This window comes from Somniosus microcephalus, chromosome 7 (assembly GCF_052327205.1).
Source record: "Somniosus microcephalus isolate GS21.2 chromosome 7, FLI_Smic_1.0, whole genome shotgun sequence".
Lineage (NCBI taxonomy): Eukaryota > Metazoa > Chordata > Chondrichthyes > Squaliformes > Somniosidae > Somniosus > Somniosus microcephalus.
Window position 1 is genome coordinate 47,423,061 of NC_140993.1, and position 18,427 is coordinate 47,441,487.

Below are 18,427 nucleotides of genomic sequence, written 5' to 3' on the forward strand. Positions count from 1 at the left end.
CCATCAATTTCACCACACGGACTGCAGCGGTTCAAGAAGGCGGCTTCACCACCACCTTCTCAAGGGCAATTCGGGATGGGCAATAAATGCTGGCCTGGCCAGCGAAGCCCACATCCCATAAAAAAAAATTGAAAATAAAGTTTTAAACTGAATGGACTTGAGTTCTGAGGCAAACTCATGCAGCTGTTCCTCACCTCATTCTGAGAACAGGTGTTGAAAACACACAGCCTCATAACAAAGTCTTGCGTCATTTCTGACCGTTGCCCTTGTCAGCCTGGCAGCTAAAGCACTTTTGCCCATGTCTTTCTGTCTTAAGTTAGCTTCTCGAGCAGCTGGCTGTCACTTTACAGGGGCTCACCTCTCCTCACACCAGGCTGTGGCGGCTCCCAGTGGTCCATGGGTCAGGCAGTGTCATCCTGAAATAAAACTGAATCATTTAACTGCATCTGGCCAAACCACTACCTCACAGATCAAAATAGCAGTTCATTGAATTGCGGGTAATTGTAACTCTGTCCACGCACTCTGCTGTACATTAGGCTATCAGACGCTTGTAGGTTTAATTGTAGGTTGATATGTGTGAAAACATAAGCACTGGTAAGGACATGTCTGATGCACAGTAGAGGATTGCGAGAAGTGTTCCACTCACCCAGCTGCCAGCCCTGTCAGGGTTTCTTCAGTTATCTCAGGGTAACAGATTTATGCATGACCCCATCCCAACTCACAACATCCTCATGGCAGTAGGAATGATAAACATTCTGGGACAGGCATCTGTTCCAAATTCATGGATATGTTTGCTACAACCTCTCACCTCACTCAAGTTGACGGATGAACTGAGCAGAGGCCCCATTGTATTATTTTTTACATTCATTCCCAGGATGTGGTTCATTGGCAAGGCGGACATTTATTGCCTGGTCCAAGTTGCCCTGATATTGATAGAACTGAGTGACTTGCTAAGCCATATCAGACGACAGTTACGAGTCACCCACATGGGTGTGGAACTCGAGTCACGTATAAGCCAGACCAAGTAAGGACAGCAGGTTTCCTTCCTTAAAGGACATTACTGATACCAGCTTTTTATTTCCAGATTTTTAAAAACTGAATTGAAATTCACAAACTGCCATGGTGGGATTTGAAGTCCTATTTTTTTTTTATTCATTGATGGGATGTGGGCGTTGCTGGCTAGGCCTGCATTTAGTGCCCATCGCTAATTGCCCTTGAGAAGATGGTGGTGAGCCACCTTCTTGAACCGCTGCAGTCCATATGGTGTAGGTACACCCACAATGCTGTTAGGAAGGGAGTTTCAGGATTTTGACCCAGCGACAGTGAAGGAATGGCGATACAGGTCCAAGTCAGGATGGTGTGTGGCTTGGAGGGGAACTTGTAGGTGGTGATGTTCCCATGCGTCTGCTGCCCTTGTCCTTCTAAGTGGTAGAGGTCGCGGGTTTGGAAGGTGCTGTTGAAGGTGCTTTGGCGAGTTGCTGTAGTGCATCTTGCAGATGGTACACACTGCAGCCACAGTGCGCCGGTGGTGGAGGGAGTGAATGTTCACAGAATCACAGAATCACAGAAACCCCACAGTGCAGATAGAGGCCATTTCGGCCCATCGAGCCTGCACCGACACATATCCCACCCGATCCCTGTAACCCCTACACGAACACATATCCCACCCTATCCCCGTAACCCCATGTATTTAATCCCCCTAACACTAAGGGTCAATTTATCATAGCCAATCAACCTAACCCGCACATCTTTGGACTGTGGGAGGAAACCGGAGCACCCGGAGGAAACCCACGCAAACACAGGGAGAATGTGCAAACTCCACACAGTCACCCGAGGCCGGATTCGAACCCGGGTCCCTGGCGCTGTGAGGCAACAGTGCTAACCACTATGCCACCGTGCCGCCGTGTTGAAGGTGGTGGATGGAGTGCCAATCAAGCGGGCTGCTTTATCCTGAATGGTGTCGAGCTTCTTGAGTGTTGTTGGAGCTGCACTCATCCAGGCAAGTGGAGAGTATTCCATCACACTCCTGACTGGATTATTCTCTGGATTATTACAAAAGCAAAATACTGTGGATGTTGGAAATCTGAAATAAAACCAGAAAATGCTAAAAACACTCAGCAGGTCAGGCAGCATCTGTGGAGAGAGAAACAGAGTTAACGTTTCAGGTCGATGACCTTTCATCTGAACTGGAAAAAGTGAGAGCTATAACAGATTTTAGGCAAGTGCAGAGGCAGGGAAAGCAGGGAGGGAAGGAAAGAACACAAGGGAAGGTCTGTGATAGGGTGGAAGGCAGGAGGGATTAAATGAAAAAAAGGTATGATTGTACAAGGCAAAAGGAGATGGTAATGGGAGAAGTAAATAAACAAAAGATGGGTCTAGAGGAGGTGTAAATGGGAATGGCAGAATCATCAACAGCTGCCACCTGAAAAAATGGGGGCAGAGATTATGATCTGAAATTGTTGAACTCGGTATTGAGTCCACAAGGCTGTAAAGTGCGTAATCGAAAGATGAGGTGCTGTTCCTCAAGCTTATGTTGAGCAAGGTTAGATTGAAAAAGTTACAAAGATGAGAGTGAACCACCAACTACTCACCATAATTATTTCAAATTTGATTTATTTTATTTTGTTAATTTCTCTCCTTCACCTCCTCTCCTGAAGAAATTGTCTCCTTAATAGGGTATAGTTCCATGTGGGCCAGTTTCCCTCCAGTACCTTGCCTAGATGACCATGATGGTTGAGCCTTGACACTGTGTGTTGGTAGGATGCTTGATCACAGGGACCGTCACAGCTGACCCCAAGCTTGTCTCCAGCCAACATCCACATTGGCGCACTTTCAGCAGGGGAAAATGGTCAGCAATCAGGAGCAGGATGCACATGGCAATTTTCCTGCCCTAACGTAAGGGCACTAAGGCTATCCCGGTTCTCCAGGTTGTCTCCTAAACCCCACAATGTGTTGCTGCTCAGCTCTGAGTCATCCGATATACAACTACTCACTTTCAGTACATTTCGGCGGTGTAGTCTACTTGTGTGTTTGCTGAAAACAAAAGCCTAGAAATATATGGGAGTTGTTGGCTAGTTCAGCACCTCTGACTACCACCCTGCCTGAATCAACTAACTCAGCATAGACTGGGGGCAGAACTTGGGATCTTCTTGATCTGTATGGCTCAGCTACTAGCCGCTTAAACCTGCTAAACATTTAAGGATGCTTTGTTTTCTTTCAGAGATGTGTTTCCTCAAGGCCTGCCTGATGAATATGCTTTTGTTGCTACATTCAAATTCCGAAAAGCTTCAAGAAGAGAAGACTGGTACATCTGGCAAATTATCGACAAATACGGGATTCCACAGGTATATTGTCACGTGTTTGCTCTTCATTCAAATGTGATTTGTCCAGGAAAACTGGATAAGCGTGAAGGGTTAGAACACAACCATTTACTTCGAAATCATGGAATAGATAGCATCATGCACAGATTAAAAATAGGTCTCTCCAATAGCTATATAGGATAAGGCTCCATAGCACAAACTGTTACTTTTTACAAACTGGTTAAAATTGCTTCACAATATAAGCATTGTGTGCACTTCCTCTAAGTTGTGCATTGATGTGCATTTTCTGGTGTGTTTGTGGAAGCATTAACAACTGTGGAGGGATACAGTGTAATAGTTATAATGAAGACTTGGCTTCGGATTGGATAGGTCTGGGAACATAAGACTCCTGGTTGAAATATTTTCAGGAGAGATCAAGAGGGTGAAAAAGGGACTGAGGTGGCAGTGCTACTGAAGGATTCTATCACTGCTCTGAAAAGTAAGGATGTCCTAGGGATTAAATCAAGATCGAATACATCTGACTAGAGCTAAGAAATAGGAAGGAAATGGTACAATTCCCGATTTGAATTACAGGCCACCAAACAGTGGAAATCAGATCGAGAGATTTGCATACAGATCATAGAGATATGCAAGAATAGCAGGGCAACGATATTAAAGATTTTGACCATCCCAAGATAGACTGGAATAAAGGTAATGCATGTCATCAAAGTGGAGAATGTTTTTTTTAAAATGCATCCCAGACTGCTTCCTGGATCAGCATGTTTCGAATCCAACAATAGCAGAAGCATTGCTTTAGTTCTGGGAAATGAGACAGAGAACAATTGGGAAATAGTGACCACAACATCAACCTCAATAAAAGAATAGAAAAGGATAATGAATAGACAAAGATAATAGTGCTGGACTGGCAAAAGGCAACATTCAGCATTGATAAGAAGGGATCTAGCCCAAATGAACTGGGAAGAAGAGTTAGCAAGCAGGTTAATAGGTGAGCAATGGAAAATCTTAAAACATGAGATGAATAAAATACAAAATACAAAATACAGTCCTAGAAGGAGAAAGGATCAAAGGATACAGTTCTGTGGATCAATAAAGGGATTAAAACTAAGTTGACATTTACAAGGAAGCATATGATAAAGTTAGAGCTAAAAATACTAAAGATACTCATGTAAAAAGTGTAGTTAGGAAGTGAAGAAGGACATTAGAAAGTCCAAAAATGAATATATAAAAGGTTAGCAGATAATGTTAAAGAACATAGTAAGGGCTTTTATAACCAGATAAAAAGTAAAAGAACAGTTAAAAAGAGGGTAGGACTGCTGCACCCATGCCGTGAGGATGAAAGCTCTGTTGTACTATTCACCTCTGTTAGTGATGGGATGAAACCTACAAATCCTGCCTTTCCTTCTTTACAACTATCCCTTATAGTCAAAACACATTTTATGAACTGGCTTATTCGGGTATTAACCTAATCCACCCGGCTAGAAACTGGTGGGATCGGCCACCCATTTTACACCCCACCTGATTTTACTTTCCATTGAAGTAAAATGTGGCAGAATCAGGCGTGGCTGATGATCTCCATGGTTAAATAGTTAGCCAACACACATGCCTAAACTCAAATATAAAGGTGGCGGTCACTGTCTGTGAAACCATGCCCCAGCATGAGTGAAGGCCTTCAGGAAAGGAACATAGAAAAGGGCAGAATAAAACGTGAAATTTAAAAACAGCAAGAATTGCAGACTCGATCCTTTAAGTCTGGTCAGTTCAGTAACCATCAGCTGTTTCCAGATTAAATGAGTAGGTTGTTGAGTTTGTCACTGCATCAGCTGGTGCCTAGAAGATGGGATAAATTCATGCTGTAAGGACCTAGGGCTGGATTTTCCTCCAGAAGCCGGGAAGGAGGCGGGACTACAACTTTCGGGTTGTAGTCCCGCCTCCATCGAGATGCGGGCAATCCACGCGATTTTGACTTGATTGACCTTGTTGAGCCCGCCCAGCGGGCTCAGCAGGCCAATTAAGGGCCACCCGGCAACAGGTGACGTCACAGACTGAAATGTCATCTGTCAAGACGTGTTGACAGATGAAATATCAGTGTTTCACAGCTGTTTGAAGCTGTCAAACACTGACAGTCTTACTTCTAAACGGAGTCCTTCTACGCAGACTCAGTTAGACATCTCACCGGCACTGAAAGCCACTTTTGACTGCTCGCGGCCATTCTGCTTTCTGTGCCGGCTGAATGATGGACTCCCGAAACCTAGAGGAAGAAAGGCTGTAAAGGTAAGTACAGGTAATTTAAACTTCTTTACACACTTTAGACACACCAAACACACTTACCTTTGCACTCATGCACCCATCACTCACCTGAACACCAACATCTCGACCCCTTCAAGTCCTTCAACCTGACGGCCCGCCTCCTCTAACTTGGCGTGGTTTGGAGCCATCGGGAATCCCACACAACAACCTTCAAAATAGGGATTAGGCTAAAAACTGCCTGTTAACTACCTGTTAACAGGCAGTTAATTGGCACTAATCCCTTCCCGCCTCGGGTCGGCGGGTCCCAGTGCGGGGCGGGTACCCACCTCCTTTGAAACTTACATGGAGGCGGGTTTTGGGCGGGATGGTGTCGGGACCCCCGAATTCGGGATTTTAGCCCCCCGCACGCCTAAAAGCCCGCCTCACGGCACACTAAAAATCGACCCCCTAGAGTCAGACTGAGCAGGGCTGCTTGATCATATGTGAGATGTTGATATTGTGCCAGATCATTGGTGATAGAATCACTGTGTCAGTGGCCGATACCAGTTTAAGCAGCGAGGCTTCTTTAAGGTTGGAGTGCCCAGTGATGACTTTCTTTGCATTATTCAGGTTTCCATTCGATTAGATGGTGAGAACAAAGCTGTGGAATACAACGCAGTCGGACTGAGGAAGGATGCCGTGAGGACTGTTTTCAGAAACCGAGAAGTCAGCGGCTTATTTGACCGCAATTGGCACAAGATGGCACTAAGCATTCAGTCGGAGAGTGTCTCCCTCTACATCGACTGCAAACTGATTGAAACGCTGCCAATGGAAGAACGGGAGAACATCAACATCCAAGGGAAAACAGTCATTGGCAAGCGCCTGTATGACAGTATCCCAATCGATGTGAGTAGTGTCCCATTTGTGATCTTAGATAAGAATGAATGAAAATAAAATGGATCCTGAGTTTAGCCCAAAAATTATTTTATTTCAATGATTTCAGACAATGGCTTAGAAATTCGATTGCAGAGTGCCCATTTTTCAGCCACAAAGCAGGCGCTGAAGTGTCCACTATGCCGTGCGCCCGCTCAGTCTGTGCCGGAAATGCACCACGTGCCATATTGGTTAGGGCACTCTATGGTAGTCCAGGGCACCTGCCTGATATAGGCGTTAGGTCCATTACCTATGCAAATCGGGGTCCTAATGCCTGTTTCAGGCCCTTTTGCCATAATGGATTGTGACTAAATGCAGCACCGCACCTGCAGAGGTCAATTTTCGCGGGCGCACAGCAGCCAGACCAGTGGTCCTTAAACGACAGTTGGAGGCTGCTACTAAAAAGGTAAATGTGGAGCCCGGAGGAGCAAGAATGTTTTGCCGGGCTCCGCATTAAAACTCTAGCTCACTGTCATCCGCCACTCCCTCGCCCCATCCCCACCCCACCCCTGCCTCCTGATTTCCTCATCTCTCCCAGTTTGCTTGATGCCTTCAGCCTGCAGCCCAGCCAGCCGATCTCACTTCCCCCTACGAGCGACAAGTTGCCTCTGAGGCCGCGACTGGCTTCCCGCAGCTCCCTGGTAATATCCAAATGAGGCCGCGGGAGTAATTTTCTGTGGTCCTGCCACCGGCCTCGTTAGGTGCATGCACCCATCTCTAAAGATGCGACACTGCCATGATGTGCAAGCTTAGGTTATGTGATCGGTTTCTACAGTGGGGTTTGAACCGACAACCTTCTGACCCAGAGACAAAAGTGCTACAAACTCTGACATTTCTGGAGAGGGACCACGGAATAGAATGGTTTCTGTGCTGCTGGGACTATGGTAAGGTCACCTATGGGAGCAATCAGTAGGTCAGAGTGATGGAGGAGTAAGGATAAATGCGTACAATACATTTTTCAAATCAGGAAGAAAATTTACTAGGTCTTCACGGCCTTAGCAGATCCGTCATGTTTTCTTTGGGGTTGCTGCCAGCTGAACGAGATTCTCACATTTGGAACCGATGGTATAAGCACCATGTTAACACTTGCACAAACACAACCGTAAAGCCGACTAAGAACCCCAGGTTTAATCCCTGGCTTGAACTGAATTAGAAGATTTCAGCTGCCAGTAAAGATACTACAGTTAACATCAGTTGGGCTGGGGCGGCGGGTGTTCAGCAAGGGTTTGCCCCTCCTTCCTTTTCCATCCCCCTGGAAAATGCCCAAGTGCAAGCAATAGTGGTAAAAGTCATTTTTAAATGAAAATAATGGGAAAGTACTTGTTTTTCTGAATAATTAACAACCCACAAAGGAACTTGCGGGAAAAGTGGCTTTGACGTGTGCAGTTTCTGAGAATCTATTTCATTAGTGGGTCAATAATTCAGAGTAAAATAGGCATTCTCTTGTTAGTTGATAAAGGAAAAGTTCACTCCCCTTTGACGAGAAGTGGATGGAGCTGGGTTGTGAGGCCCGAACCCACAGCAGGTAGTGGAAAGCTGACGTAGAACCTAAAGGAGAGGAAGGTAGAAAAAAAAAATGGGTTCAAAATAAATTTACAATGTTCATTCATCATTTTCTAAAAAAAAAATCTGTTGTGCTTCTTTATTTTACTCCAGTTTGACCTTCAGCGGATCGTCATTTACTGCGACGCCAAGGATGCGGAGCTGGAGAGCTGCTGTGATCTTCCCAGCAACCCGGTGAGTAAGAAGCAAAACGTTCAAAGAGAAAACAAAGGGGCAGCTAAAAGCTTCAGAGCTGATTGATGTTTTTTGGTACACATTCAGCAAGTACCTTTTTAATGAAATGATTACCTGCAATGCCCCATCTTTAGCAGCTGTCCTTTCAGTCGTCTAGGCCTAGTTGCGAGACACTCTGGAATTCCTTCCCTAAACCTCACCAGCTCTCCACCTCCCTCCGCTGTTTTAAGATCCTTTGTAAAACGCACTTCCCTTCCAAATATCTTCTTCTTTGGCTTGGTGTCCATTTTTGTCTGATAGACCCTGTGCGAAGTGCTTTTCTACATTATAAAGATATATAAATGCAAGTGGTTGTTGTTGAACAAATATGATATTTGATATAATTACAATTCACACTCAGTTCCAACTCTCTTTATTTGTGTTCGCAGCAAAATGTAGTTTGAATAGGCAAATCGCCTCTATGATCTAAAACTACACCATGACTGGGAATAACAGATTAATTACGCTGTCATTGAAATATTTTGCTCTGGGGGAGGGGGAGCGTAGATGTTACCCATTATGCACTCCTGCCTTTCCAAAAAGGTGAATTACACCACACTGTTAGATGACATCATTCAGGGCAAAACTAGTATTCAAATCTATTTACAGGTAAGATGCATGGTGCAGAATGGGGTTAAGAACATAAGAAATAGGAGCAGGAGCAGGCCATTCGGCCCCTCGAGCCTGCTCCGCCATTCAATAAGATCATGGCTGAACTTAAATGCTAAGATGGGGGAGTTAAGGTACTTTAGGAATCACTGTCTATGGATGATACCTTTTCTCATCCTTAACCTTTCTTGTGTTCTTGTGGCGTGGAAAGACAAGTGGGAAAGAGAGGGGAGAGATTAAAAGCAATTCAATTAGGCATGCAAAGCAGGAAGGTGCTCGGTTCAGTTCCTGATACCTACCAAGTATGCTGATTTCAGACAGGACAGCAGTGAGGGGGTTACAATCAACTCTGGCTTTGTCCATTTAAGGAGGGATTCCCAATCCTATTTGCTATCCAGAAACTGCTTTAAAACAGCACAACAGGGCAACAAAAGGATCAGGCTATCCTTAAATGGTTTAAAATCCTACTATTAGTTGCTAAACTCACACATGAAGAATGGTCAATTTGGGTCCTCCACCGCCTCCCACAGACTGAATGCAAAATCAATGGGGATTATTTTGACTTTGGGCAAAAGTGCAAAACGGACAATGCATAGGAACATAGGAACAGGAGTAGGCCATTGAGCCCCTCGAGCCTGTTCTGCCATTCACTGTGATCATGGCTGATCTGTGACCTAACTCCATATGCCCACCTTTGCCCCATATCCCTTAATACCTTTGGTTAACAAATATCTATCAATCTCAGATTTAAAATTAACAATTGACCTAGCATCAATTGCCATTTGCGGAAGAGAGTTCCAAACTTCTATCACACTTTGCGGTAGCATAGGAGTGACAATAGCAAATCGGCATCCCGTTTTACATCTATCCCGATTTTCATTTACATTGTTGGAATTGTAATCAGGAGAGATGTAAAACTGGCTGCTGATTCACTATAGCCTAAAGTCAGAATTGACCCCATTGTGTGGAAAAGTGCATTTTCAACACATCTTATTGCTGCATGACACTACACCACCAAGGGTTTGAGTTTATTGGGATTTTTTATAGTTTATTTTCCTCAATTTTCTTTCTTCCTCTACTGAAGCTAGTGGCATAGTGGGGTACAGAGCCACAGATGCCAGCAGATCTCCAATACCATGTCCAAGCCTGGACAATGAGGATTAATGGGCTTTTAAACTATGGTGCACCATTACAACCCTACCCAATCCCATCTTTCCCTAACATCCACGCAGGCACTTTCCAGCAAAGGTCACTGGACATCAATGAGATGACCTTGGCAACTAGCAACTACTGAGGCAGAGTGGCATCCCTAGTGACAACGTAGCTGAAATCAGCTAACACAATGCAAATCAGGAATTGAATCTGAGACCTTACAGACCTGTATGGCTCAGCACTACAATGAGTAATTCATTTACAATAACGACAGCTTGCATTGATATAGCAGTTTTAATGTAGGAAACATCCTAAGGTGCTTGACAGAAGCATAATCAGACAAAACTTGACACTGAGCCAAAGAAGGAGATATTAGAAGGAGTGACTAAAAGCTTGGTGAAGAGCTGGGTTTTAAGGAGGGTATTAAAGGATGAGAGAGCGAGGTGGAGAGGCAGGAAAGTTTTGGGGAGAAAATTACAGAGCATAGGGCCTAGATGGCTGAAGACACGGCCGCCAATGGTGGGGCGAAGGGAGTTGGGGGTTCACAAGAGGCCAGAGTTCTCGGAGGATTGTTGGGCTGGAGGAGGTTACAGAGATAGGGAGGAGTGAGGCGACAAAGGGATTTGAACACAAGGTGAGAATTTTATATTCGAGGCGTTGGTGAACCAGAAACCAATGTAGGTCAGCAAGCAGAGGAGAGATAGGTGAGCAGGACTTTGTGCAGGTTAGATTTGGATGAGCTGAAGTTTATATAGGGTGGAGGACGACGAGAAGAGCATTGGAGTATTGGAGTCTGGGGGTGACAAAGACATGAATCAGAGTTTCAGTAGCAGATGGGGCAGATATGGGAGATGTTACAGAGGTGGACATAAGCAGTCTTTATGTTAGAGAGATATGTGGTCGTAAGCTGAGCTTGAGGTCAAATAGGACGCCGAGGTTGCAAAAAGTTGGCTTTAACCTGAGACAGTGGCAGAGGAGGAGGATGGAATCTGAGGCGAGGGTACAGAGTTTGTGATGGGGGCCAAAGGCAATGGCTTTGGTCTTCCCTATGTTTGCCCACTAAGTCATAGGGGGAGAAATTCACTATTGCCCCGTTTGGGGCGCTAAGTTTTAAATGTTTGGAAAGTTAGAGCCAGGCGCTAACGATTTCAAACTTTTGAAAAATTCACCATTTGCGCTCCAGGAAGGAAGTGGAGCGTTAAATCAAGTGCTGCACTTCCTTCTTGGAGCGTAATCGGCAGCAGGCGGGACAGAGACTTCAGCAACGCTGCACACTGGCCCGTGCAGCGCTGCCGCGTTCAAAGGCTCCTTCCCTCCCTTAAAGGGGGCGCTAACGGGAGGCACAAACGGACCGAATTTCACCTCCTTAGAGTGGTGGGTTAGAATGGTGGGTGAGAATGTAGGGAGTTCCTTTAAGAGAGATATTCTCTTATGAGTTATTCATTTCAGTACTGTTGTTTGTACGTGGCTTACACTGAGATACATTTGAAGCTAACTGGCCTAGAAATTCAGTAAGGCGCTGCCAGCTTTGCGGCCAGTTACCGCCCAAAGAGGGCTTCTGCGCCAATAGAGGAGTTTGCGCTGATATTCAGCGCAGCGGTAATGGCGGCGGTAGCCGTTAGCGCTGCGCCGGCACCAATGATGTCATCGGTGTGCGCAGTGCCCCGGTTCCGCCCCGATACCGGCCCGACCGCCATATTTAGTTGCGGCCGCCTCTTCCGCAGCGGCCGCAAACAGCGATCAGAAAACGGGGCCGTACTGTAGCCTTAGTGGGGCGCTTTAAGGTGGAGGTGCGGCCGGCCGCTTTTTCGGCGGCCGCCTGCCCGCACCTCCTTCCCCGGCCTCCTCCACCACCCCCCCCCCCCCCCCCGCGGCATTGCCGGCTGCTTTCCGCGAACCCGGCACTTCTCCGTGGTGCCGGGCTCATTTGCCGGCACTATCCAGCGGCGATCTCCCCGTTGCAGGCACCTCCCCCTTAAGAGAAGGAGGAGGCCTGCAGTACCGCAGCCTGCCGCTCCGCAGCGGGTGGCGCAGCGGCGCCTAGAGCGCTGAAATTCAGTTTCAGCGCCCCAAGCGGGGGCGGGCACACCCTGGAATAGCGCCCGGTTCCGACTTGGGGCGCAAAAACTGAATATCTGACGCGCGCAACTGGCTCCGCGCTCAGCGCTAACTTTTGGGCGCACGCCAGCTGGCGGGCCCAAAGTGAATTTCTAGGCCACTGTTCTTACACTTCTTATCCACTCAATCTCCATTTCTAACAGCCAGTTCTTTCTCATTTGTTCCAGTGTCAGATTACACTTGCCACCCAACATCCTCATATTGAGATCTCAACAACACCGCGAGCACCTGCTGAGGCTGACAGTACGAAGACCGTCAACTGTTCCTGTCATAAGGGAGAGAAGGTACTAGAAGTAATTGACTGAATTGGAGAATTGCCACTATTTACCATGTCCAAAACCGCTTCTCAACCCGTTCCCACTTTTTTCACAAGCATATGGAGGGAATCATCGGAGAACCTGGGTGCAGCCATCTCTGGTGGTGTGTGCAGCAATGGAATAGTGAAGTACACTGCCTGCGCACGCCTAGATGAACCTTCAAATGCAATGTGGCCATGGCTCCTTTAAATATCCCAACTGAAAACGCGACATCAATGACATCACCAGACCCACACCTTTCAATTATGCCGGGTAACGCGCAGGGTGGGCTTAATGGGCCCCATTAACGTAAAGTCGTTCTGAGGAGCAGGATGGAGCCAGCAACGGGCTCGCGACCTGTCATGGCGGCCGCCCACACCGGACCCGCCCAGGTAAAGAAAATTCCGGCCTGAGTCTCTATGAGAAAACCACAAATTTAAAAAGCATCGCTGTCTGGGGAATTGAACATGCATTGGGTTAGTGCAGTTCCCTGTCAGATCTGAGACCTGGGGTTAAATCCAGGCCTGACGAATGCAATTGAAGTTTCCTCTCGCTTTCTCTGCCGCCTGTGTTAAATGAGTTTAAGCCAGTTTCAGTCAAGCTGCTTTTTGTGGTGTGGATTCACAAAACTGACCAAAATGTAAGAATGGAATGCTGGTTGGTGTGAGATATAAAAGAAAAGAAAAAGAAAGAAAGAACTTGCATCGATATAGTACAAGTCTTTTTTAAAAATTCAATTTAAAATACAAACCCATCAATATAATTTCTGTGAAAAGTCACCATGACTGTGTACTATTATTTCAAAAATTCATACATATAGGAGATGCAATATATGGTATATTACAAAAGTATGTCCACATTAAAGTTAAGTTCTTTAATGAAAATTCTGAATCCCTGACATGTACCCTAATGCTTAGTTCAACATATGTATACAATCATACAGATACACAGACATTGACATTATAGAGATTCATTTTTTTCTCATTCTTCACATTAAAAAGTGTAAGGTTCACCAAGAGTTACGAACTTAAAAAAAAGACGCAGATCTCTTGTTTTCCACCTTGTTGTTTAGTAGCCTAATGATAGCAACATCTAGTTATTAAAGGCTCTCTAATGGTAATGTTTACTTCAAGTGGGTAATATCTACCAGACTTGTTTTTTTTTTGTACTGTCTGGAGGCAATGGCTAAAGACTAGTGACAGAAACCTGATATTAGAAATTGTTGGTGCTTGGAGACGGGAATATTTTCTTTAAGTCCCACATTTTAAAATAAATTCTATCTCTGGCTAGTTGGTTAGAAAGTAGTAAAAGAAAGCTTATATTATTGGAACCTTTTTTTGTTTTGCCATTTAAAAATGATAGCTTTGTCACGTTGACCATAAGGCTTAGTTAGCCGGCCTCTCAACTGGAGGTGTCTACAGGGTTCAAATATACAATTTCAGGAATGTTTTTCAGGATGTGGAAAATTCAAACCAAACCAGACTGAAGCAAAATAGATTGACTGGGCATATAAAAATCATCATAATAGATGTATCTGCAAGAGGACAGATTCCTACTTGCTTTATTTAATGAGAACTTATTTGACAAGATAATTGATCCCCATAAATGATCCCTTTCAAAACCATCAGTATAAATAGCATAATCACTATAAACAGTATTAGCTGTGGCACAGTGGTAGCACTCTTGACTTGAAATTAGAAGGTTGTGGGTTCAAATCCCACTCCAGAGACGTGAGCATAAAATCTAAGCTAACACTTCAGTGTAGTACTGAGGGAGTGCTGCACTGTTGGAGGTGCTGTCTTTCTGATGAGATGTTAAACTGAGGCCCTGTCTGCTCTCTGAGGTAGACATAAAAGACCCCATGACACTAATTTGGAGAAGAACAGGGGATTTCTCCTTGGTGTCCTGGCCAATAATGATCCCTCAATCAAAATCACCAAAACAAATTATCTGGCCATTATCAAATTTCTGTTTGTGGGCCCTTGGGGTGTGCAAACCGGCTGCATTACAACAGTGACTGCATTTCAAAAGTACTTAACAGGCTGTGAAGCATTATGGGATATCCTGAGGTTATAAAAGATGCTACAGGAAACCTTGTTATGGACGGGACCGAGCTGTTGCCGATCTATCAAAACTGCCGGACAGTTAATGTTGAAGCATACGGAGGTTTTGATCTCCGTATCTGACAACAAACACTGTTGCTTAGCAACAGCTTGTAAACAGTCGGGGCCCGTACCTTGGAAGCGTCTCTGTAGCTTAGCAACAGCTTCAGAGAGACTTTCCAGAGCCCGACTGTTGAAAACAAAGCCACGAGAAGAAAAAAAATCTCACAAAACGGCTCCTGATTTCTGCCGGTAGATCGAGGTTTCCAGACATACAACCTCCGGTTAAACCAAAGTTTCCTGTATATAAAGGCAAGTTGTTTTTTTAATTCAATTTATAATACACATTATTTCTGTGAAAAGTCACCATGACCGTGTACTATTATTTCAAAATTCATACATACAGCAGATACAATATATGGTATAATACAAATATGTGTCCACAATAAAATTAAGTTCTTTCATGAAAGCTATGAGTCCCTGACACGTACCCTAATGCTTAGTTCAGCATATACAGATAATTACTTAGACACGCTCACTCTAACACAGGAATACTTGTACATTGACACACACAAAACTCATATTCACTTACGCACATACGGTCATAAACCCTCACACTCATATACTTTCACACACACACACACAATGATGCACAAAACCAGAACACCACATTTCTTCATTTCTAGAAATGGAAATTTCTAGAATCTGAATGAATAAATATTGCACCCTTACCCAGGTATTGGCCTGATTTTTAAGAAGATAAGAAATGTCAAGGATGAGAAAAAGTGAAGCTCGTCTTTCCAAAACCCAAATTCACCAGAAGTAACATCCAACTCTGTTGTGAATACCTTAAAGTCTGTATTCCCACTACCCTGCCTGGCAGATTATTTCAGATATTTATCATCCTTTGCATGAAGAAGTTCTTTCTGTTCTAAATTTATTTTTCATAAATTTATACTTATTATCTCCTGTCCTATTATGCTGACTTATAATAAAATAATATTCAGCACTTAAATTATTTAACTATTATTTTATATACTTCAACAAGAACCTCTTATGATTTTCTAGAAACTAATAGGATAACTTTTACATCCAAACAAATATTCCAGAAAACTTGGATTCTGAACACATTTGGGCCGATTAGCTTGTCAACTCTTTCTAGACAGAATGCACTTATTCCTATTTTTCTGGCAATTGTCTTGTTGCAACCTAAGTGGCTGCTGATGTCTCTATGTGATGTGGTTCAAATACTTTTTTATTTAAACAGCGGCTGTTCTGATTTTTCTATTGCAATTTCCACAGGGTGATCACGGCCTACCTGGTTTTCAAGGACCCAGTGGCCCAAAGGTTAGTTTGGGTGGAGAGGGCCAAGAAGGTGGCTTGCAATCATTTTAAAAGCTGTGCTTGGCTTTTGCTAGATAATAATAATGCATTAATATATGAAGAGAATTTCTCCCCCAAAGTATCCTGTTCAAGGTTCTTTTACATGGGATAGGCAACTATCCTTTCATCTCTAAAGTCCAGGCTTATGTTCCTTCTGTCACTTGTAAGAATCCCAAGTGAAATGAGTTTGGCCAGTCACAACCTAGTCCATAATCAAAACTGTCAACAACTAAATATTTAGTAGCACTCGTTGAAAATCTGACCCAGAGGGACCACAAGGATTTCTGTGTGTGAAATGAAAATGTTATACTGTTGCAGTGAGAAGTCATTTTCTGAGGTTTGTGGTCAGGGAACACGGGCACTGGTTGCCAAAAGTAAACAATATTGCATTGTAATCCTTTATATAAATTCACTCCTTTATTTTTTCTGTTAATAGAACAACAAACAAATTTAGTTACTGAGTCAATACATATATGAAATGGTCTACTAATCTACTGGAATTTTTTGAGGATGTAACTGGTAAAATAGATAAGGGAGAACCAGTGGATGTGGTGTATTTGGACTTTCAAAAGGCTTTTGATAAGGTCCCGCATAAGAGATTAGCGTGTAAAGTTAAGGCACATGGGATTGGGGGCAAGGTATTGACTTGGATAGAGAACTGGTTGGCAGACAGAAAGCAAAGAGTTGGAATAAACGGCTCTTTTTCCGAGTGGCAGGCAGTGACTGGTGGGGTACCGTAGGGATCGGTCCTTGGACCCCAGCTATTCACAATATATATTAATGATCTGGACGAGGGAACTAGATGTAATATCTCCAAATTTGCAGACGACACAAAGCTGGGTGGGCATGTGTGCTGTGAGGAGGATGCCGAGAAACTCCAGTATGATTTGGACAGGTTGGGTAATTGGGCAGAAGCATGGCAGATGCAATATAACATGGATATATGCGAGGTTATCCACTTTGGTGGCAAAAACAAGAAGGCAGATTATTATCTGAATGGCAATAGATTGGGAGAAGGGGAAGTGCAACGAGACCTGGGCGTCCTTGTGCACCAGTCGCTGAAGGTAAGCATGTAGGTGCAGCAGGCAGTTAAGAAGGCAAATGGTATGTTGGCCTTCGTAGCGAGAGGGTTTGAGTACAGGAACAAGGATGTCTTGCTGCAGTTGTACAGGGCCTTGGTGAGACCACATCTTGAGTATTGTGTGCAGTTTTGGTCGCCTTATCTGAGGAAGGATGTTCTTGGATGGAAGGAGTGCAGCGAAGATTCACCAGACTGATACCTGGGATGGCAGAACATAAGAACATAAGAACATAAGAAATAGGAGCAGGAGTAGGCCAATCGGCCCCTCGAGCCTGCTCCACCATTCAATAAGATCATGGCTGATCTGATCCTAACCTCAAATCTTCTATCACTCTGCATCCACCCGAACCCATGTGATCTCCCGGGAGAGGCGAAAAACCAGATAAAGACCCAATGGCCAATTTGGGAGAAAAAAATCTGGGAAATTCCTCTCCAACCCATCTAGGCGATCGAAATTCTTCCAGGAGATCACTCTGTCCCTATATTTTCTACAGTACTTACCTTCTGTAAAGGCGATCTCCACCCCAGCCAGGAACAGGAATAAAACCATCTCCTGAAATCTAACACAGAATTAGAACACAGTAGGAGCAGAACCAGGCTACACGGCCCTTGGGCCCACTCCACTACCCACAGGGCCATGACCATTCCGAACCTAGACTCATGTCCAATTTCCTGACGTATGAGGAGAGATTGGGTCGATTGGGCTTGTATTCGCTGGAGTTTAGAAAAATGAGAGGGGATCTCATTGAAACTTATAAAATTCTAACAGGACTAGACAGACTAGATGCAGGAAGGACGTTCCTGATGGTGGGGGAGTCCAGAACCAGGGGTCAAAGTCTAAGGATAAGGGGTAAGCCATTTAGGACAGAGATGAGGAGGAATTTCTTCACCCAGAGTGTGGTGAACCTGTGGAATTCTCTACCACAGAGGGCAGTAGAGGCTAATTCATTAAATATATTCAAGAAGGAGTTAGATATATTTCTTAAGGCTAAAGGGATCAAGGGATATGGGGAGAAAGCAGGGACCGGGTACTGAATTTGGATGATCAGCCATGATCGCATTGAATGGCGGAGCAGACTCGAGGGGCCGAATGGCCTACTCCTGCTCCTATCTTCTATGTTTCTATGTCTTCAGTGTTCTTTGCTAAACGAGGCCAACAGACTTAAGTGAATGTTATGGGTGGCAATTCTGAATATGGTAATTAATTGACCTATGAGTTACAGAAGTAACGTTAAATGTGTAACACCTCGAGTAGATTATAATTCACTAGGGTTGAGCATTGAATCATAAATCAAACCGGATTTAGCTCAAATTCTCAGAACTTCAGGTAGGCCCTAAACCTTCAAACTCCAGGCAAACTCTAGGGGGGGAAAATTCGATTGCTTTGTGCCTCCCACTAGCGCCCTAAGAGGGCACTAATGGGGCGCAAAG

At 44.5% G+C, this 18,427-nt stretch overlaps 1 protein-coding gene across 1 annotated transcript in view; it reads left to right on the forward strand.

Annotated features, from left to right (window-relative positions):
* col22a1 (collagen, type XXII, alpha 1) overlaps positions 1-18,427 on the forward strand; it is a 407,180-nt gene that overhangs the window by 129,048 nt on the left and 259,705 nt on the right. Inside the window, exons 6-10 of the mRNA XM_085992460.1 lie at positions 3,221-3,344; positions 6,177-6,452; positions 8,136-8,216; positions 12,302-12,418; positions 15,835-15,879. Of these exons, the coding sequence (XP_085848586.1) occupies positions 3,221-3,344; positions 6,177-6,452; positions 8,136-8,216; positions 12,302-12,418; positions 15,835-15,879 (643 nt within the window). The remainder of the gene's footprint in view (positions 1-3,220; positions 3,345-6,176; positions 6,453-8,135; positions 8,217-12,301; positions 12,419-15,834; positions 15,880-18,427) is intronic.